Source organism: Heterodontus francisci, chromosome 10, assembly GCF_036365525.1.
Source record: "Heterodontus francisci isolate sHetFra1 chromosome 10, sHetFra1.hap1, whole genome shotgun sequence".
Classification (NCBI taxonomy): domain Eukaryota; kingdom Metazoa; phylum Chordata; class Chondrichthyes; order Heterodontiformes; family Heterodontidae; genus Heterodontus; species Heterodontus francisci.
This window is the reverse complement of record NC_090380.1, coordinates 102,543,556-102,566,584: the sequence shown is the minus strand read 5'-3', so window position 1 is coordinate 102,566,584 and position 23,029 is coordinate 102,543,556. Positions and strand designations below refer to the sequence as shown.

The 23,029-nt window shown below is 41.9% G+C and overlaps 2 protein-coding genes across 8 annotated transcripts in view; one reads left to right on the top strand and one right to left on the bottom strand.

The window, feature by feature from the left end:
* Positions 1-23,029, bottom strand: part of vps26c (VPS26 endosomal protein sorting factor C) — a 191,169-nt gene that overhangs the window by 106,420 nt on the left and 61,720 nt on the right. The gene's annotated exons all lie outside the window — the stretch shown is intronic.
* Positions 1-23,029, top strand: part of ttc3 (tetratricopeptide repeat domain 3) — a 170,163-nt gene that overhangs the window by 115,004 nt on the left and 32,130 nt on the right. For all 5 annotated transcript variants that reach the window (XR_010975885.1, XR_010975886.1, XM_068041194.1 and 2 more), the window contains exons 31-38: positions 2,998-3,066; positions 3,593-3,742; positions 4,460-4,599; positions 11,975-12,043; positions 12,181-12,277; positions 13,191-13,294; positions 18,631-18,724; positions 19,137-19,238. Coding sequence is in view for 3 of the 5 variants with exons in the window: in XM_068041194.1 (XP_067897295.1) it covers positions 2,998-3,066; positions 3,593-3,742; positions 4,460-4,599; positions 11,975-12,043; positions 12,181-12,277; positions 13,191-13,294; positions 18,631-18,724; positions 19,137-19,238 (825 nt within the window). In the remaining 2 variants the exon portion in view is untranslated. The remainder of the gene's footprint in view (positions 1-2,997; positions 3,067-3,592; positions 3,743-4,459; positions 4,600-11,974; positions 12,044-12,180; positions 12,278-13,190; positions 13,295-18,630; positions 18,725-19,136; positions 19,239-23,029) is intronic.

The following is a 23,029-nucleotide window of genomic DNA, read 5'->3' as shown; positions in this document are numbered from 1 at the left end:
CAAAACCGGATGCTTCCAAAAGATTTTGTATTGATTGTTGGAAAGTCAGTGCAGAAACGAAAACAGACTCTGATCCAATCCCATGACTTGAGGATTGTATTGACAGTGGGGATTATATGGTAAGAAAAATCATTACTAGGTTAATGAGTTTTCTGTTTTTAGGGGGAGATGTTATAAACGCTGAACTTTGTTAAAAGTTTAAGATGGAGTCAGAAGTCAGCTGACCTCATATCAACTCTGCTTAAAGACAAGACAAATCTTGGTTATCAGGACAACAGAGAACACAGATCAAAGATGTTTTTTGAAAGGGACTGCAGAGTTTTAACACCTGAAGAACAATGGATTCATCCTCCCAGACATTCAGATCATAAATCAGTGATTCTGAGAATGCAAATCTCTATGGCAGCTGTGAACATCTGGAAACAATGGAAAGCCTGGGTGGCTCTGCTGAAGCCAGATTTCTGAATTTTACAATTTTATTGGAAAAGGACAATGGGCTATTGACTTTTGATTCCGGATAAATTTAACAGATTTTCTGAAGACAGGTAAGAAAAAGGGAGACAACCAGCGGTGGCAGCCTCAAGGGAGAGAGAGAGGGGGAGGGAATGCCTGCCGTCAGAAAAAAACTGAGTGAAAGGCTGCAAAGACTTGAACCTGTTTTGAAAGTTGAAGTTTGCGGAGAAGAAAAAGACGAACAGGATCACCAGGAATTGTCTTATTCATGGACGTCCAAGTCGAAAGTGCTCTGAGAAGTGAGCAAAGAGGGCATTTACTTTGAGAAAGGTCTGGGAGATCCAATCCATTGCTACTGGGAGAAGTCTAGGACTTTTAACCGCAAAGATTTCACCATAAGGATGACAGAGTAACGTATAAGTATGGTGTGAGGTTTTCAAGTATTTTAATAAAATACCTTTCTTTGAAATTTGTAGTATCAGCTACTTATAAAGTACTATTTAGTTAATGGGAATTTCTTTTAGTTGAGTTGTAAAAGTCTTAAATGTGAAATCTTGTATAATCCTTGAACTTAGTCTTGGAGGGTTCATATCTTGTATTTTAATGTTAACCGTCTCACTGAGGTCGTAACACTATTTATTCCGTGAACTATAAGTAAGTCTTCATTAAAGGAGAAACTACGAGTAAGGAAATAAACTCCTATTTCTGTACCATAGTTAAGAGTGAGGCAGTATGTTGTGCTTGGAAGAATAAGGAGACCATCTACTGCTTGGAAAATGAGGGCTGAATTTTCCCGGCCCCATGGTGGCGGGTTTGGAGGTGGTGGAGAGCCTCATTGGTTTGGCTTCTCGTCGCCGGGGAAGTTTCCCAGGGGTGGCTTGGGAAGCGGATCGCCTGCCCACTGCATGGGGGCAGGCAATTTAAATTCTTAAGGCCCCAGTTATTGGCAATTTTGCTGGCACCGAAGGGGCTTCCCGCTGCATGTGGAGGCTACCAGCTCCTTGGAGGTGGCCTCCCTCTGGCTCCATGCCCCTAAGAGAGGGGGCCACTGTTAGGAAAGGCCGCACTCTCAGCCCAAGCACTTAGGGTTGAAGGGGTTTCCCCTCCGCTCCGAGGGGCCTACTGATTTAGGATTCTGCCTGTGAGGCTGATTCCATGTTGAAGCGCCCTGGTGCTCTCTGACCTGCTATAGCAGCACTCACCTCTCCTGGTGGGGCTGCCGAAGCTCTAGAGCTCCCGGCCCTGTGATTGAGCCAGCAGCATTGGGAGCCTGCCTGCCACCCTCAATAGGACGGCAAATGTGGAGCTGGCCAATTAGGAGGCCGCCTCTGGGCAGAATGGTCAGCCAGCCTCCCAGCAAGCCTGGGCTCCATTTGGTCTCAACATCAGAGTCTTATCATGGGAAAATTCTGCCAGAAATGTCGAAATGAAGTCCAAGGAACAGGGGGATCTGGAGATAAAGACACACCCATCACTAAAAATAGTATTGTAGTTTAATAAGGTCATTTAAAGGAAAAGCAGACTAAATACTGGTGTTCATTTATGGGGGGATAAAATTGAAAAGTTATGTTAAATTTGTATAGAGCCTTAGTACTGTATGCAGAGAGTTCTGAGCTCCATATTATATAAAAAGACATGGAGTTACTGAAGAAGGTGCAAAAAAAAAATGTACAAAATGGTTCCAGAACTGAGAGATCATACCTCTCAGGAAAGATTGTGAGCAGACCGGGGCTCATTTTCACTAGAAAAGAGAAGACTGAGGGGTGATCTGATCGAGGTATTTACCCTATCCAATCCTTTCATAATCTTAGATGTAGAGAAGATATTTCACACTTGTGGCTGAGACCAGAACTAGGGGTCATAAATATAAGAGTCATTAATAAATCCAATAAGGAATTCAGGGGAAACTTCTTTACCCAGAGAGTGGTTAAAATGTGGAACTCACTACCACAAGAAATAGTTGAAGTGAGCAACACCGCTGCATTTATGGGCCAGTTAGATAAGCACTAGAGAGAAAGGAATGGAAGGATATGTTGATGGTTTTTTTTTATTCATTCATGGGATGTAGGCGGCACTGGTCAGGCCAGCATTTCTTGCCCATCCCTAATTGCCCTTGAGAAGGTGGTGGTGAGCTGCCTTCTTGAACCGCTGCAGTCCATGGTGTTAGATGAAGAAGGATGGGTTGAGGCTCATGTGGAGCATGAACACTGGCATTGATCTGTTAGGCTGAGTGGCCTGTTTCTGTGCTATAAATACTTTGTCATACTTTTTAATTGCCAAACTGAGTTGAGCCAGACCACATGATTCAGTAGAGTAGGAGAGAAGATGCATTAAATCAGGATATGTTGTGGGATGCCAAGCCTGAGTTTTAAAATCCTGTAGATTGAGGGAGGTAAGGATTTCCACAGTTTTGAAGTCCCAGGAAAGAAATTAATCATTTTTGCCAGCATTATTTAGATGGAAATTAGGGGAAATTGTTCTAATGTTTTTTTTTGTAAGATTCAATGCTTGTTTTTGAAATATTTGTGTCTGAATTTGTTGTAGACTCATCAAGGATCTTTATGTAATACCAAAATCAATACTGACCCTTTGCAACCATTTGAAAATCAACAGGTGAGTGATGAAAGAAAGAAATTACATTTATAATAGTACCTTTCATACCTTAGGAGATCCCAAAGCATCTTAACCAGTGAATTACCTTTTGATCACAGTGGCCAATTTGTGCACAGCAAGGTGTCTCGAACCCCAATGAGGTAAATGACCAAATAATCTGCTTTGGTGATGTTGGTTGAGGGATAGATACTGGGAGAACTTCCCTGCTCTTCAAATAGAGGCGTGAGATTTTTTGGTCTGTCTTTGGTTTAACGTCTCATCTGAACGACAGCATCTCTGAGTGCAGCACTCTCTCTGTACTGCACTGAAGTATTAGCCTGGATTATGTGCTCAAGTCTCTGGATGATACTTGAACCCATGAACTTCTGACTCCAAGTTGAGTGTTATGACTGAGCTGACACATTAAGAAAATGGTATAATAACAACAGCATGTGGAGCTGATGAAGAACAAAGATCCAACACTATATCATATGAGCTGTCAAACCACCTTGATGGAATTAAATAATTTGTTACTTGTCATCAATAGGGTGATATTTTGAGGATTGAGAAAGAGCACCATGTTCTACAGCGGCAGCTGCAAGAAGCAGAAGAAAAATATGACCATCTTGCTATCCGCGGTAAAAATGAAATTATTGCACTTGAAGAAAAGATGTCTGAGTTCATACAGAAAAATGAGGTACCTGCAAAATTTTATAAACCTAGGATTTTTACATTAAAACTCCGATCTGCAGTCACTTTATTATAAATTCGTATGTGAAAATTTATGCTTGAAATTGCCTATGTAAACTTCTCACTGTAAAGAAAATTGCACCTTCCTGCCTATTGTAATACTTCAGTTTTGTGTTTCGGCTCCTTGGCCTGTACTGTTATGGCTAACTTTACTTCTGCTTCCTAAATTTTCCTATATTTTTTCGATTTAAACACAAATAAAACCAAAATACTGTATTAAAATTGGGGACTGAATTATATCTGCACATCATGCTGAAAATAACCTCTGTCTTCAAACATTGTTTACCTCACACATCTACACTTGACCATGACTTCCTGAGAGGTAGATTTTAACTTTGTGATAGACTTTGTGAACAGGTGATAGAAAATTGCAGCCTGTTTTACATCTCTGCCAATCTTTATTCCTATTAAAGTCAATGGAAATTAAAAATCGTGAAATTTACAAGTGGCTGCCGATTTGCTATCGCCCATTTTACACTATAGCAGAGTTTAAAATCTACCCTTGTGTGCAGCACCATGAGATGTCAACTAATAAATTATAAAAGTCTGGCAAATAGAATGAACTGCCTCTGTCAGATTTCATGAAATACGTTCCATCAATTTAAATAAGCACTTGGTATTCAAAGCATGTTTGAAATGTATTAACTTATAATTCTGTCTGCAGCAACTAAAATCTGAGCTTGACTTGCTACGCCAAGACTTGGAGAATGAAATCAAGAAGAGTCAACAAGAAAAGCGAGAAAATAATGAAACCTTAAAAATACTCAAATCGAAAGTTAAATCTCTTGCTGAACTGAATCAGATGTAAGTAAAACTAGGATCCAGGATTTACATAGTTAGAATAACTGCCAGCATTTTGCTAACAAGGCACAATGAAGCTACCAGACTTATCTGTACCTGCGTGGAAATAATGCATATTAGAAAGAAACTGTGTTTTCTCGTTGCCTTGAAATGGGAAAGCCCCATTTATGTTGCCCTAGAAGTTTCTAGATGACGATAGGCCATTTATTTTTCTGTACGTAGATCTGGTCTAATAATTTTTCAAGATGATGAGAAATTACAAAATTGCTCCAGGCAAATTGTTCACTAAAATGATATGTTCAGATGCAAGTTTAAAAATTAAGACTAAGAAGGATAAGTCAGGGAGGGAGAAGGCTATTACATTGGTTATTACAGTATTTACGGGTTCAAGAGATAATTATAAAATCATAGAATGGTTGCAGCACAAAAGACCATCTGTAAGAGCAACTCAGCTAGTGCCACTCCCCTGCCTTTGCCCCGTAGCCCTGCATTTGTTTCCTTCAGATAATTATCCATTACCCTTTTGAAAGTCACAGTTGAATGTGCCTGCACCCCATACTCGGGCAGTGTATTCCAGATCCTAACTGCTCACTGCAAAAAAACGTTTTTCCTCGTGTCGCCTTTGATTCTTTTGCTAATTGCTTTAAGTCAGTGTCCTCTGGTTCTTGACCCTTGCACCAATGGGAACAGTTTCTCCCTATCTACTCTGTCCAGACCCCTCGTGATTTTGAACACCTCTATCAAATCTCCTCTCAACCTCCTCTAAGAGGAATACTCCCAGGTTCCCCAATCTGGCCATGTAACTGAAGTGCCTCATCCGTGGAACCATTTTCATAAATCTTTTCTGCACCCTCTCTAATGCCTTCACATCCTTCCTAAAGTGTGGTGCCCAGAATTGGACACAGTACTCCAGTTGAGGCTGAACTAGTGTTATATATAGGTTCACCATAACCTCCATGCTTTTGTACCCTATGCCCCTATTTATAAAGCCCTGGATCTCTCATACCTACACATTTTCTCAACCTGTCCTACCTCCTTCAATGATTTGTGCACATATACCCCTAGTTCCCTCTGATTTTGCACCCCTTTACAGTTGTATCCTTTATTTTATATTGCTGCTGCTTGTTCTTTTCCCAAAATGTATTCCTTCACACTACTTTGCATTAAATTTTATCTACTATATGTCCACCCAATCCACCAGCCTGTGTCTGTCCTCCTGGAGTCTATCGCTATTCTCCTTTATAGTTCACAACACTTCCAAGTTCTTTGTCATGTGCAACTTTTGAAATTTTGGCCTGCACACCAAAGTCTAGGTCATTAATATAGATCAAGAAAAACTGTGGTCCCAATACCCATCCCTTGGGAACCCCACTAAATACTTTCCTCTAGTCCAAAAAGCAACCTTTCACCAGTACCCTCTGTTTCCTGTCAATCGACCAACTTCGTATCCGTGCTGCTTTTTATTCCATGGGCTTTAACTTTGCTGATGCACCTATTATGTGGCACTTTATCAAACAACTTTTGGAATCCACAATTTTCCATTAACAAATCCATGCTGCCATTTCTTAATTAATCCACATTTGTCCAAGTGACTGTTAATTTTGTCCCAGATTATCGTTTCTAAGAGCTTTCCCACCACTGAGATTAAACTGACTGGCCTGTAGTTGTTGGATTCAAGACAGTCACTTGAACAAGAGTGTAACATTTGCAATTCTCCTGTCCTTTGGCAACACACCTGTATCTAAGGAGGATTGGAAGATTATGGCCATTGCCTCCTCAATTTCCATCCTTGCTTCTCTCTGTATCCTCGGATGTATCTGATCCAGTCCTGGTGACTAATCAACTTTTAAGTACAGCCAGCCTATCTAATACCTCCTTTTTATCAATTTTTAGCCCATCCAGTGCCTCAACTACTTCCTTGGTAAAAACAGATGTAAAATACTCTTTGTACCTCAGCCATGTCCTCTGCTTCCATGAGTAGATCTTATTTTTTGGTCCTTAATCAGCTCCACTTCTCCTTTTACTATTTATATGCCTGTAGAAGAATTTTGGATTCCATTTTATATTAGCTGCCAGTCGCTTCTCATACTCTCTTTGCTTCTCTCATTTCTTTTCTCACTTCCTTTCTGAACTTACTGTATTCTGCCTGGTTCTCACTTGTATTATCTACCTGACATTGGCCACCTGCTTCATAGAGTCATAGTCATAGAGATACAGCACCGAAACAGGCCCTTCGGCCCAATGAGTCCGCGCCGCCCATCATCCACCCATTTATACTAATCCTATATTAATCCCATTTTTCCCTCTCACATCCCCACCTTCCGTCAATTCTCCTATCACCTACCTACACTAGGGGCAATTTTTACAACAGCCAATTTACCTATCAACCCGCAAGTCTTTGGCATGTGGGAGGAAATCCATGCGGTCACAGGGAGAACTTGCAAACTCCGCTCAGGCAGTACCCAGAACCGAACCTGGGTCGCTTGGAGCTGTGAGGCTGCGGTGCTCACCACTGTGCCGCCCTCTTGCCCTCTATCTCTTTTGTCATCCAAGCTTGCTTTGTCCTACCTAAGAACAAGTATAAGACCTATCACAGATGTACAAGGGAACTTATGAGTGGGTGCAGAAGATGTGGGTGGAGTTCTTAATGAGTTTTTTGTCTGTCTTCACAGAGAGGGTTGATGCAGACATTGTAGTAAAAGAGGAGTGTGAAATATTAGATACGATCAGAGGAAGTACTAGAGGGTCTGACATCCTCGAAGGTCGATACATTTCCAGGGCCAGATGGATTGAATCCCAGGTTGTTAGAGGAAGCCAGGGAGGAAATAGCAGATGCCCTGAGGATCATCTTCAAATCCTCACTAGATACAGGCGAGGTACCAGAGGATTGGAGGTCTGTGAACGTTGTACCATTGTTTAAAAAGGATGCGAGGGATAGGACAAATAATTATAGGCCAGTCAGTCCGACCTCGGTTGTGGTAAATTATTGGAATCAATTCTGAGAGACAGGATAAACTGCCACTTAATTTGTAAAGGGAAGGTTGTTACTTCCTCAAAAAATTCAATCAAGTTAGTAAGAAACAAGGAGGATTGACGAGGGAAGTGCAGTGGATGTGGTCTACATGGATTTTAGTAAGGCATTTGACAAGGTCCCACATGAGACTGGTCAGTAAAATGAAAGCCCATGGGATACAGGGGAATGTGGCAGGTTGGATCCAAAATTGGCTGTGACAGGAAACAAAGGATAATAGTTGACGGATGTTTTTGCGCATGGAAAACGGTTTCCAGTGGCATTCCACAGGGCTCAGTGTTGGGTCCCTTGCTATTTGGGGTATATATTAATGATATGGACTTAAATGTGGGAGGCATGATAGGAAAATTTGCAGATCACACAAAAATTGGCTGTGTAGTTGATAGTGAAGAGGGTAGCTGTAGACTCCAGAATTATGTCAAATGGTTTGGTTGGGTGGGCAGAAAAGTGGCAAATGGAATTCAATCCAGAGAAGTGTGAGGTTTTGCATTTGGGGAGGGCAAACAAAGCAAGGGAATACACAATAAATGGGAGGATATTGAGAGGGGTAGAAGAAGTGAGACCTTGAAGTGCATGCCCACAGGTCCTTGAAGTTGGCAGGACAGGTAGATAAAGTGGTGAAGGCGGCATATGGAATGCTTTCCTTTATTGGCCAAGGTATAGAATACAAAAGCAGGGGTGTAATACTGGAACCATATAAAACGCTGGTTAGGCCGCAGCTGGAGTATTGCGTACAGTTCAGGTCACATTACAGAAAGGACATAATTTCTCTGGAGAGAGTACAGAGGAGATTTAAAAGAATGTTGCCAGGGCTTGAAAGTTGAGCAAAAAGGAAAGATTGGATCGGCTAGGATTGTTTTCATTAGAACAGAGGAGGCTAAGGGGTCACTTAATTGAGGTGTACAAAATTATGAGGGGCCTAGATAGACAGGAAGGACTGTTTCCCCTAGGAGAGAGGTCAGTTACCAGGGAGCACAGATTTAAGGTGATTGGCAGAAGGATTAAAGGGGACATGAGGAAAAACTTTTTCACCCAGAGGGTGATAGGTGTCTGGAATTCACTGCCAGAAACAGTGGTGGAGGCAGAAACCTTCAACTCTTTTGAAAGGTACCTGACATGCACCTGAGGTGCTGTAACCTGCAAGGCTATGGGCCAGGTGCTGGAAGGTGGGATTAGATTGGGCGGCTAGTTTTTCCAGCTGGCGCAGACATGATGGGCTGAATGGCCTCCTTCTGTGCCATAACTTTTCTGTGGTACTCTTCTATTTCATTGGAATGTACCTTAACTGTACCCAAACCATCTCCTCTTAAAGGCAGCCCATTGTTCTGTTATAGTTTTTTCTGCCAATCATTGGCTGTGTCCCAGGTAAATTAGAATCATTCTCACCCCATTGACATTGACCCTCCCCAATTGATTATTTTTACTCTGGATTGCTCCTTGTCCTTTTCCATAGCTAACCTAAACCTTAGACAGTGATCACTGTCTCCCAAATGGTGTTCTACTGACACGATGCATTTCACCCACCTCATTCCCCAGAACCAGATCCAGCAATGCCTCTTTCCTCATTGGACAGGAAACATACTGATGTCGAAAATTGTCCTGGGCATATTTTAAAAACTCTTCCCCTTATCTGCCCTGTATACTATTACTACCTCCATCTATATTAGGATAATTAAAGTTCCCCCATTATAATTACTTTATAGTTTTTGCACCTCTCTGTAAAAACTGTGATGGTTGGGGATTGAACCCAGGTCAACAGCTTAGAAAGCACCTATGCTCACCACTGTACCATCATCGACCAATTTGATCTCCTTCTGGAGCAAAACTATATTGAGACATAGGAAGAAGATGGATAGGGGACACACTTGTTAGACCGAACATCCTTTTGCTATTTCTAAATATTCTTGTAACCTATTATGTTTAAGTCTTGAGTGGAAGCTGAATCGCTTTACAGTCATCATTATATAAATAGAAGGTCTTAAATGGAATATGGAATTTTTTTCAATATGCCAGGTGAATTAATATGTTTTTGTTTATTATTTACAAATGTACAAATACGTCATATAGTTTCAGCTTAAGTAGTGAACCCAGCTAAAGGGGTTTAGTTTTTTTTTTATATATAACATCGAATCTGATGAGGTTATCAACCTGATGCGTTAACTGTTTCTGTCTCCACAGCTGTTGCTTGACCTGCTGAGTATTTCTAATATTCTGTTTTCTTTCATATTTCCAGCATCTGCAGTATTTTGCTTTTGTATTAATTTTTTTTTTAGGCACAACTTAACACTAGGTCAGTTAGCCTAACATGAGCAGTAGGCAAAATGCTAGAATCTATTGTTAGGGATGCAGTAACAGGGCACTTAGAAAATCATGATTAAGCAAAGTCAATGTTGACTTACAAAGGGAAATCATGTCTGACAAATCTGTTAGAGTTTTTTGAGGGTGTAACTCATCGGATGGTTAAGGGGGAACCAGTGGATTTAATGTACTTGGATTTTAAATAAGCATTCGATAAGGTGCCACACAAGAGGTTATTGCACAAAATTAGGAAATGGGATTTGGGGTAACATATTAGCATGGACTGAATATTGGTTAATGGACAAAAAACAAAGTAGGAACAAACAGGACATTTTCAGATTGGCAGGCTATAACTAGCAGGATACAGCAAAGATCAGTATTTGGGCCTCAGATATTTGCAATCTATATTAATGACTTACATGAGGGGACTAAGGGTTATGCATCCAGGCTTGCTGACAATACAAGTAGAAAGTAAGCAGTGAGGAGGATGCAAGGAGGCTGCAGAGGGATGTAGTCAGGTTGGGTGAGTGGGCAGGAACATGGCAGATGGAATACAATGTGGTGAGGTTATCCACTTTGGTAGGAAAATAAAAAAAAGAATATTTTTTGAATGGTGAGAGACAGGAAAATGTTTGATTCATGTACAAGGCCACCTCTAAATGCACAGAAGTTTAACATGCAAGTACAATAAGCAATTAGGAAAGCAAATAGTATGTTGGCCTTTATTGCAAGGGGGTTGGGAGTATAAGAGTAAAGAAGTCTTATTACAATTATATAGGACATTAGTGAGGCCATACCAGGGGTAATATATGCTGTTTTGGTCTCCTTACCTAAGGAAGGACATACATCCCCTAGAGGGAGTGCAACAAAAGTTCACTAGACAGGTTCCTGGGATGAGGGGATTGTTCTATGAGGAGAGATTGAGTAGACTAGGTCTATATTCCCTGGAGGTTAGAAGAATGAGAAATAATCTAATTGAAACATATAACATTCTTAAGGGGCTTGATAGGGTAGATGCTGGGAAAAAGTTTCATCTGCCTGGGGAATCTAGAACATGGAATCAGTCTCAAAATAAGGGGTTGGCCATTTAGGACTGAGGTGAGGAGAAATTTCTTCACTCAAAGGGTTGTGAATCTTTGGGATTCTCTACCGCAGAGAGCTGTGGATGTTCAGTCATTGAATATGTTCAAGACAAAGGTTGATGGATGTCTGAGTACTAAGAGAATTGGGGATAGTGCCGGGAGATGGAAGATCAACTATGATTTTGTTGAATGGCGGAGCTCCTATTATTTTCTTACGAACCACTGTCACTTCGTGGGCAGAATTAATATTGTCTGATATCAAATGACTGAATAACTAGCTGCAATTCATGCCCACAAGCAGCACATCTCTAATAGAAGCCCCATAAGAGTGACAGATTTATGTGGTTTTATTTTAAGGCATGTTGACTCCCTCCAATTTTTTCCCATTTCCATTACTGTTTGGCCTGTAGACAATCTTCCCATGGCCTTTGTTTTTGCCTTTCTTCAAGGTGTAAAGCCTGGCTCAGGTATAAAATTAAAACTCGACCCCGGCCCGACACGACAACAGCCAACGTGAACCCGACCTGGGCCCTAAGTCCTTTTAATTTTTTTTAAATGCCCGACCCGATCTGGACACGACACATGTAGTCGAGTTTGGTCGGATAGCCAGGCTTTACTGCAGAGTGCAGAGTCCAGACTACCCGTTTCCCACCTTGACGTCCTGAATCTTCATTTGAAGATTACTTCCCGGAGCAAGGCAGCACTATCCATGTCCAGCCTGACCCGACCTGAGCCCGACACGTTGTCGGGTCTGGTCGGGGTCAGGTAGCCACACTTTAATTCGAGGTGACAATTTACTGATGTCTTTGATCAACCCGCTAACTCTTCTCTGGCCTGGCCTCAGATTTGGGACCATTTTGCGATCAGGAATTTGAGTGTGGGAGAATATAATCTGTATGCTTCCCTGCTATTGGAACATGCCTGGTGTTTTATCTTAAACTTGTCCTTTTTCTTATTTCCCATGAAGATACACACAGAATATTCAGGAAAAAGAGCAACTTTATGAAAAATGTTTTCAAGAATTTGAGGAAATGAGGTACATTTTTTTTGGACTCCCAAAAGTTTCTGAAATATGTTTTGTTACTGCGGTTATATATTAAAAAAAAAAAGTGATATTAATAGAAAATGATTAAACATTGCTTTAAGAGATAATTATTTTTGCTCAATTCTTAGTGATCTGTCATCAAGAGAAAAGAAGAAGCTGGAAGAAGCCATTGAAAAGAGTGTTGATGTGTACCAAGAAACTAATAAAAGAGCCAGTAACGCAGAGGTAGAGATTTAAAAGTTTATTTTCAATTTTATCTCCTTTTAAATCCACTTCTGAAGCCAGTGACTAATGCCTGGGTTCATCTCACAGCCCCAGGAGCCCACGGATACTACTCCCAAGTGCTCACTCTTAACTTGTCAGTCTGGACACAGAGTGTCAGCATCCCATTCATGTGGGAGAAGGAGATGAGAGCAGTTAAGCAGCTCAGTAGGCTGACTGCTGGGCTTGAAGCCAGATGGATTTGAATTTCAGCAGGATGCACTCGGCCTTTCATTCTTCCAAGATGGCTAAATTGGTACCATATCTTGAAAGAGAATGGTGCAGTACCTGAGAAGTGCGCTCTCTCTCTTTCTCTCTCTCCCCCCCTCCCCCCACCAATACCGTTTCTCTTCTGTTCACATGATAAAACCAGCACACTTTTTAGCCAGGGATACTGGCGAGCAATCGGATTTTTTTTTTTCATCTTTCCCCAGCAATCTCCTTTTTCACCAAAAGCATCTGCAGTGTTCTCACTGTACCTAACTTACAACAGATTAGAGATTGAACCAGGGTTATCTTGACCTCTACACCTCATACTGTACCGTGTTGTACTTGTCCATTAAGCATTTGGAGGAGCTGATAAAGGTCTCCAATTCAAATGCTATAATTCAGTGGTTTAAACTCCAATGTAGGCAAAAAAAATCTGTGGGACGTAGTTTCATTCAGACATGGTTATTGAAGATGGGAACAAACGGGGATCTTTAATAAGAACCAGAAAATAATGAGGTCTTGAGTACAGTTTTGAGGGTTGTGTTATTACTGTTCTATGAAAGTTGGGATTTTTTTCCTAAATTTAATTAAAATTTTAACTTGATTGAAGTAGCACGTTAGTTTTTTTTTTATTTCTCCATTATATTATCTTTCCCTCTTTGCTTAGGTGTCTGCACTGGAGAGCTGGAGGAGTACAAAATTGTTTATCCATTACAGAGCAGCTGAAGATGCAAAACGTCATCTTGATGAAATGAGAGCAATGGCTGCCAGGTGAGTCTGAACTGTGGTCTAGTTTATAATTTTATGGTTAGTGGCTTTTTTTTTTGTTGCCAGTTTCCCACAAGTTGATTGTAGGTGAGGAAGGCCTTTTGGCCCATCTCTGTTCAGCCAGCCAGAAAAACCCTAAAGTTCCACACCCCTAATCATTCTGGCATTCAATTCTTAAACAATTACCCCTACTACTTTAACAAGTTCATTCCATGTATTGATCATTTTGTGTGAGGAATGGTTTCCTGAAAAGGGCGAGGCTGTGAGGGGGACAGCTGCAAAATGCATTCTGAGAGGGGCATGGAAGAAAGAAAAAATGCAATGTGGTGTCACAGCATAAGGAGGGGCAGTTGGAGGTAAATTGCAGGTAAATATTTAATGTATCCTACCTAGAATTTAAACTAGATCAAGTAATTAGTTTACAAAGAACAAAGAAAATTACAGCACAGGAACAGGCCCTTCGGCCTAAAAACTAAAAAATAAGCTAAGGTGATTAAACACACAAACGTTAATGAATTGAACAATAAGACAAGGTTAGATAGGGATGGCAGTGCAGATGGTGTGCTACAACTGCAGCATGTGGGAGTTTGTGGAGATCCTGGGCAACTTTATCTGAAGTAAGTGTTTGCATCTCGAATTTCAGATGAGTTGTTGAAGTGGAGTCCAAAGTGCAGACATTGCAGGACATCAGGGAAGGGGAGAGTTACCTGGATGCTTTGATCCAGGAGGCAGTCAAACCCCTTTAGGTTAGGTAGTGGTCAGGGAGCGGAGAGTGTGACTGAGAGTCAGGCAGATAAGGAACCCGAGGTGCAGTGTTGGAGGTGTATTGTCCTTTGCCCTTATCCAACAGGTACAAGGTTGTATCTGCCTGTGTGGATCAGGGCAAAATCTGCACCATGGATGAGCAAACTAACCATAGCATTGTGGTACAGGAGGCCATTCAAATGGGAGGAGTGAAAAGGAATGTGATAGTGGTAGAGGACATTCTAGTCAAGGGATAGATGCTGTTCTCTGCAGCCACGACCAGGAATTCCAAAGGTAGTGTTGCCTTCCCAGTGTGAGGCTTAAGGATATTTCCATGTGGCTGGAGGTTTGGATTGGGAAGGGATCAAGTTGTTGTGGTCCAGATAGGAACCTGTGATGTAGAAACAACTAGGAATGAGGTTCTGATGAGAGTTTGAGGAGCTAGATTGACATTAAAACGCAGAGCCTCACTTCTGGATTGTTACCTCAACTATGCCAAGTTGGCAAATGGACAAACAGATTGGCAGGTTAAATACGTGTAAGAAAATATGGTCGAGCAGCTCAGAATTGGGCTTCCATGAGACGTTGTGAGCTATCAGCAGAACTGTACTCAACCTCAATCTGTAACCTCATGGCCTGGCATATCCCCCACTCTACCATTACCATCAAGCCAGGAGACCAACCCTGGTTCAATGAAGAGTGCAGGAGAGCATGCCAGGAGCAGCACCAGGCATACCTCAATGAGGTGTCAACCTGGTGAAGCGACAACACAGGACTATCTGCGTGCCTAACTGCGTAAGCAGCATGCAATAGACAGCTAAGCGATCCCATAACCAACGGATCAGATCTAAGCTCTGCAGTCCTGCCACATCCAGTCATGAATGGTGGTGGACAATTAAACAACTAACTGGAGGAGGTGACTCCACAAATATCCCCATCCTCAATGATGGGGGAGCCCAGCACATCAGTGTGAAAGATAAGGCTGAAGCATTTGCAACAATCTTCAGCCAGAAGTGCCGAGTTGTTGTTCCATCTTGGCCTCCTCCTGAGGTCCCCAGCATCACAGATGCCAGACTTCAGCCAATTTGATTCACTCCGCGTTGATATCAAGAAACAACTGAAGGCACTGGATACTGCAAAGGCTATGGGCCCTGACAATATTCCGGCAATAGTACTGAAGACCTGTGCTCCAGAACTTGCCGTGCCCCTAGCCAAGCTGTTCCAGTACAGCTACAACACTGGCATCTACACTGCAATGTGGAAAATTGCCCAGGTATGTCCTGTACACAAAAAGCAGGACAAGTCCAACCCGGCCAATTACCACCCCATCAGCCTACTCTCAATCATCAGTAAAGTGATGGAAGGTGTCCTCAACAGTGCCATCAAGCGGCACTTGCTTAGCAATAACCTGCTCAGTGACGCTCTGTTGGGTTCTGCCAGGGCCACTTAGCTCCTGACCTCATTACAGCTTTGGTTCAAACATAAACAAAAGAGCTGAACTCAAGAGGTGAGGTGAGAGTGACTGCCCTTGACATCAAGGCAGCATTTGACCGAGTATGGAATCAAGGAGCCCCAGCAAAACTGGAGTAAATGGGAATCAGGGGGAAAACCCTCTGCTGGTTGGAGTCATACCTAGCACAAAGGAAGAAGATTGTGGTTGTTGGAGGTCAATCATCTGAGCTCCAGGACATCATTGCAGGAGTTTCTCAGGGTAGTGTCCTAGGCCCAACTATCTTCAGCTGCTTCATCAATGACCTTCCTTCAATCATAAGGTCAGAAGTGGGGATGTTCACTGATGATTGCACAATGTTCAGCACCATTCGTGACTCCTCAGATACTGAAGCAGTCCATGTAGAAATGCAGCAAGACTTGGACAATATCCAGGCTTGGGCTGATAAGTGGCAAGTAACATTGGCGCCACACAAGTGCCAGGCAATGTCCATCTCCAACAAGACAGAATCTAACCATCTCCCCTTGACATTCAATGGCATTACGATCACTGAATCCTCCACTATCAACATCCTAGGGGCTACCATTGACCAGAAACTGAACTGGAGTAGCCATATAAATACCGTGGCTACAAGAGCAGGTCAGAGGCTAGGAATCCTGTGGCAAGTAACTCACCTCCTGACTCCTCAAAGCCTATCCGCCACAAGTCAGGAGTGTGATGAAATACTGTCCACTTGCCTGGATGGGTGCAGCTCCAACAACACTCAAGAAGCTCGACACCATCTAGGACAAAGCAGCCCGCTTGATTGGCACCCCATTTACAAACATTCACTCCCTCCACCACCAACGCACAGTGGCAGCAGTGTGTACCATCTACAAGATGCACTGCAGCAACACACCAAGGCTCCTTCGACAGCACCTTCCAAACCCACGACCTCTACCACCTAGAAGTTCAAGGCAGCAAATACATGGGAACACCACCACCTGCAAGTTCCCCTCCAAGCCACACACCATCCTGACTTGGACGTATATCGCCGTTCCTTCACTGTCGCTGGGTCAAAATCCTGGAACTCCCTTCCTAACAGCACTGTGGGTGTATCTATCCCATGTGGACTGCAGCAGTTCAAGAAGGCAGCTCACCACCACCTTCTCAAAGGCAATTAGGGATGGGCAATAAATGCTGGCCTGGCCAGCGACGCCCACATCCCATGAATGAATAAAAAAAACATTCATCATGGGGAAAATGTTCGAAGCTATTATTAAAGCAGGGCACTTAGAAAAGTTCGAGGTAATCAGGCAGAGTCAACATGGTTTTGTGAAAGGGAAATCATGTTTAACCAATTTATTGGAGTTCTTTGAGGAAGGAACATGTGCTGTGGATGAAGGGATGTACTGTACTTGGATTTCCAGAAGGCATTTGATAAGGTGCCACATCAAAGGTGATTGCAAAAAAATAAAAGCTCATGGTGTAGGGGGTAACATTGGCATGGATAGAAGATTGGCTACTTAACAGGAAACAGTAGGCATAAATGGGTCATTTTCTGGTTGGCAAGATGTAACAAGTGGTGTGTTACAGGGATGAGTGCTGGGGCTTCAACTTTTTATATAAATGAGTTGGATGAAGGGAGCGAAGGTATGGTTGCTAAATTTGCTGATGACACAAAGTTAGGTAGGAAAGTAGGTTGTGAAGAGGACATGAGGCTACAAAGGGATATAGAAAGGTTGTGAGTGGGCAAAGATTTGGCAAATGAAGTATAATGTGGGAAAATGTAAAATTGTCCATTTTGGCAAGAAGAATAAAAAAGCATATTATCTAAATGGTGAGATATTGCAGAGGGATCTGGTTGTCCTTGTGCATTAATCACATAAGGTTATGCAGGCACAGCAAGTAAATAGGAAAGCAAATAGAATGTTATCATTTATTGTGAGGAGAATTGAATGCAAAAGTAGGGAGGTTATGCTTCAGCTATAGAGGGCATTGGTGAGACCACATCTGGAGTACTGTGTTCAGTATTGGTCTCTTTATTTAAGAAATGGCGTAAATGCATTGGAAGCAGCTTAGAGAAGGTTTGCTAACTAATACCTGGAATGGGCAGATTGGACGGGCTAGGCTTGTATCCGCTGGAGTTAGATGAGCAAGAGACAACTTGCTTGAAACATGCAAGATCCTGAGGGGTCTTGACAGGGTGGATGTGGAAAAGATGTTTCCTTTTATGCGAGAATCTAGAACCAGGGTTCAATCTTTAAAAATAAGGGGTTGCCCATTTAAGACAGATGGGGAGAAAGTTTTTCTCAGAGTTGAGAGTCTTTGAAATACTCACTCAAAAGGTAGTGGAAGCAGAGTGTTTGATTTTTTTTAAGGCAGCGGTAGATGGATTCTTGATCAGCAAGGGGGTGAAAGGTTATCGGGGGTATGTGGGAATGTGGAGTAATCAGTTCAGCCATGTTGTTGAATGGTGGAGCAGGCTTGAGGGCCTATTCCTGCTGCTAATTTGTATGTTCGTATGTACTTTGGTGCAGTTCCACATGGTTATTCTTGTGTCCCTAGACTGACATCACAGCCAACCATCATCCTGTTCTTGTCTAGCATGTGCAGATGCTTACTTCAAGGGCACCTCAGTGCAGTGGTTATGGTACTGGACAAGTAGCCCAGTGACTCAGGTTCAAATCTGGCAAAATGTGAAATTGAAATTACTAAATCTAGTAATTTGTGCACTATCAGAAGAAAATAGACATCAAAACTACAGTTTTTGTATATTAAAAAAAACTCCACTGATTGACTAATCTTGGCCTACACATGACTCTTACTCTATATAAAATGGTTAACTCGTTACCCTCTGAATTAAGCTAGCAAGCCACTGAGATGTAAAAGTGCTTTCCAAAGGTGAGTTACAAATACAGCTCTGCCACTTTGGTTCCATCATAAGATGAAACAAATAATTGCACAGATCATTCGATATACTGTCTTTTCTGATGAGAAATTTATTGCCGAGATATGACTAAATACATGCACCTCAGGACTGCCTAATGTGACATAGAAGGGGGGGAAAAGCCCAAACAGTACCTATCTGAGTAGGTGTTAAAGCAACAGTGCTTGCAATTCTAAAAGTGGTCTTGTGACATGTGAATGTTCTCTCTTTATGCAGCAATCCGATGTTGGCTATTCCACAACTGCAGGTGTCGGTTGCTGCCTGGGAATCTTTTCTATTTACAGTGAACCAGCAAATCTATGAAAGTGAGGTGAGTTTGTCTTGAATTTGGCACAAACGTAGCCATTGCCTTTTGTCCAAATGTGTAATGTTGCCTTGATGACGTTGCCACAACAGAATAGTCAATTGGAAAAGAATGTTTACACATAAAATTCTGTAAATTACCTTAAATGTTATATAAATTATGATAAGATAATTCTGGTGTCAGCTGACTTGTTATTGCGCTTATACTCTGTATTACATCCCATCCAGTTAAATACCCACTAATGTTTATGTTCCCTCAACATTGCCACACTGAACTGCGAGTTGGGCACAAATTTTTTTGGATGGAGGTTGATGGTCTTTATCAGTAGTTTTCCAGGTTGACTTCTAGCCTGCTTTGCAGAGAAAGATCAAGAACTTCTCAAGCTTGAGCAATAATGCAAAGTATTCAACTTTTACAGATGCACTTTAATAATCAGATGAGTCTGGTAAAAAATGGAACGCAACTAAGCAGCCTTGCATCGGTGTCTATTCCAAGCCTCCCAACACCACCAAGCTCTAATGTAAGTTTTCAGTGAAGTCTTTTTTTTCTACAGTAGTTTATACTTTTGAAACCATACAGTTGCATTCTGTCAAAGAAGCTACATCTTGCAGCATACCTCCATTATACTAAAGGTAATTCAAATCAGACAGAATTGAGCATTTATCCAATTCAAAAACACAGGACCTTAAGAAAGTTGTGCACACATCGGACTTCTGCTGCAGGGTACGTTAAGTTCATAAAACAAATCACTATAGCCAATTTTCAGATTCTCTAATATATATATAGAGCAGGTTGAGTCTTGGGAGAATGGCCTAAGAACACTGGTTCACTAAAGTTATTAACTAGCAGCGAAGGACACACGTGCAGATTGTCTGTCATCAACTAATGCTGTTGAGACCCACGAGACAGGCAAATATACGGTCATGATATTGTCAAAGGCACAATAGGTGCATTTAGATTAGCAGCAGGCACTAGACTAAGCAAATTGATTCCTTGGCCAGCATTCTATCATATGTTAGTCTTAACTTAATTTGCTATAAGCCAGGGAAGGTCTAGGAACAGAACTAGGCCATTCGGCTCCTTGATCCTGTTCCACCATTCAGTCAGATCATGGCTGGTCTGAACCTCAACTCCTGCCATAGCTGTGTAGGCCTTGATATGCTTAACTAGCAAAAAATCTATTGGTCTTGGTCTTGAAAGCTCTGGTTGTCCAAGTATCCACAGCCTTTTGGGGAGAGAATTCCAGATTCCTGCTACCCTTTATGTGAAAAATTGCTTCCTGATTTCCCACCTAAACAGCCTGGCTCTAATTTTAAGAGGAAATAGTTTCTCTGCATTTGTCCTATTGAATCTTTTTAGCATTTTAAACCCCTTGATCAGATCACCCTCAATCTTTCATATTCGAGGGATCACAAGCCAAGTTTGTGCAACCTGTTCTCACAATTTAACACTCCAAGCTGCGGTATGATTTTGTGAATCTGTGTTGTACTCCACCCAAAGCATGGATATCCTTTCTGAGGTGTGTGTCCAAAACTGTACGCAGTATTCCGGATGGATCAGACCAAAGCTGTATACAACTGACGCATCACATCCTCCCCTTTGTTTTTCAGCCTCTTGAGATAAAGGCCAATTTTCCAAAGGCTTTTTTGATTGCTTTATATACCTGTACGCTAGCTTTCAATGATTTGTCTACTTGACTCCCAAATTGCTTAGCTCCTGTACTGTTCCTAGTTTCTTAACATTAATACTATGATTTATCAATCTTTGCACCAAAGTGGATGACCTCACACTTGACCATAGTTGAACTCCAAATGCCATAGTTTTGCCCATTCACTGTCTGTTTCTTTGCAACTTCCTGTCCTTCCTAATAAAGAGGCTACAGAATCTGTCAGCCAAAAGTAAAAATAATCACTGCTTTGATAGGCCTTTAAATAATACGTGAAGATGTTTTTCTTTTTAATTCTTTCATGAGATGTGACGTCGCTGGCAAAGCCAGCATCCCTAATTGCCCTTGACAACTGAGTGGCTTGCTCGGCCATTTCAGAGGGCAGTTGAGAGTCATCCACTTTGCTGTGGGTCTGGAGTCACATGTAGGCCAGACCAGGTAAGGATGGCAGATTTCTTTCCCTAAAGGACATTAGTGAACCAGATAATCACATGGGTCCATTACTGCGACGAGCTTTCAATTCCAAATTTTTAAAATTAATTAATTTAATTTAAATTCCACCAACTACCATGGTGGGACTTGAACCCAAGTGCCCAGGGCATTAGCCTCGGCCTCTGGATTACTAGTTCAATGACATTACCACTACGCCACCATCTCCCCTTAATGCTATGATCCCTATGGAGATTAACAAACCAAAGATTCGAATTTACTTAACAGCTCCAATAGAAAACCATATGATTTCACTTTTGTAAATTTTACTTTTTACAATCAAACCAAAATCCACGTAAACTAAACATGAATAACAAACAAGTCAGGGTCTATATCGTTTACAGATTACACGTCAATTATCAGATGCAACAAAGATCTCTGATTTACTGGGCAGTCCTCTCAGCAAAGATTGCACCAAGTTCCTCAAAACTTTGAGCTACTTCTTGTAGATTTCCAACTCCTATCCTCCAAGATACAAACGCCGATTTCCATTCGACAGCAGTTCCCCTACAAGCCTGAATTCCACCAATACCATTTGCACCAAAACTGCACACCCCTCCAGAACTTCTGTAGTCTGCTCATGACAGCTTTAATAGCGTAGCTCCACCAGTGTCGCCTTGAGTAACTCTAAGTCACTGAAAACTGCTGCTGCAACTCGTATTTGCCAATGGCCAGTTTTCCAGTCTCAGCAGCTTGGCTGCAAATAATAACACTTCACCAAACAGCCTGCAGCCTGCTTGAACTATCAGTCTTGAAATCTGTAAAAACTGCTTGAATATCTCTAGTCACATGCCTCTGATCAAATTACTGTTTTAAGATTTTAGTTTCAAACCAGGGTCTGTCTCAAAACAAAAACAAGCTTTGAAACTAAAGTTGGTGCATCTAACAATTCAACAAGTCATCCGTTCCGATGACTGTCAGCACACACTGGTCCTGCACCTCGGACTCAATCACAGAAGCCCTAAAAATTTTCACTCCTGTCTTTCGTCCTTCCCCGTTTCCTGCAGTTGCAGAGTGTTATCATTGTTTGTTTCTGTCCTAAGTGTGTGTGTGTTTCAGTCAGTGCAGGTGGGACTTTATACATTTCACCTCACCAACCTTTAGGGAAAGGTAGACTAAGCTCATTACTGATGGCTACAATAACTTGCATTTTCACACCACCATTTGCAAACTATCCCAAGGCATTTTGCAGTTTAAGCAGTGGACTTCAGTTGGAGGAGTAGGGTTGGCAAAGTGGTATTAAAGGGCCAGCTTTTAATTAGTATTTTTACAAATGTAGGAAAAGATGTGCCGAGCCACGTGGACTTATGAAGGAAGTTTAAATGAGATGGAGGAGCAGAGAAGCATTCAGTTAGATCAGTGTTAGAAGACTAAAGGATGTGGACAAGAATGTAGGATTCTAAAGGAAGTTGTAAAGCCATGGAAGGATTTTAAGGTGGACCAAGGATTTTGAAATCGAGGCACTGGAGAATGGGGAAATAGTGAAGAGAAGCACAGATCAGGGTGGTGAATGGGACTTTGTAGAGGATAGGATGAAAGCGATAGAGTTCTGGGTGAGTTGGAATTCATCAGGTAAAGCAGTGCTCAGGAGACTAACGAAAAGGACATTTGAAAAGTCAAGTCTAGAAGTGACAAAGGCATGGATGTGAGTTTCAGCAGCAGTAAGGAGGAGGTAGTTGGAGAAAAGTCATGTTTTGGGAATGGAAGCAGGTAGCCTTGCTGATGGTCTGAATGTGCTTGGGTGTAAAGTAACTTACCATTTGAACATTGGGGAGACCAAACGCAGACTGGGTGACCGCTGTGCGGAACACCTCCGCTCAGTCCGCAAGCAAGACTCTGAGCTTCCGGTTGCTTGCCATTTCAACGCTCCCCCCTGCTCACATCTCTATCCTGGGATTGCTGCAGTGTTCCAGTGAACATCAACACAAGCTTGAGGAACAGCATCTCATTTACTGATTAGGCACACTACAGCCTGCCGGACTAAACATTGAGTTCAATAATTTCAGAGCATGACGGGCCCCCCATTTTACTTTTATTTTTAGTTTTTCTTTTTTACAATTTTTACATTTTTTTGTCTGTTTATTTTATTTCATAGTTTGCTCAGTTTGCTTACCCACTGTTTTTTTTTCATGTTTGTACTTGCTGTTCAATTTTCA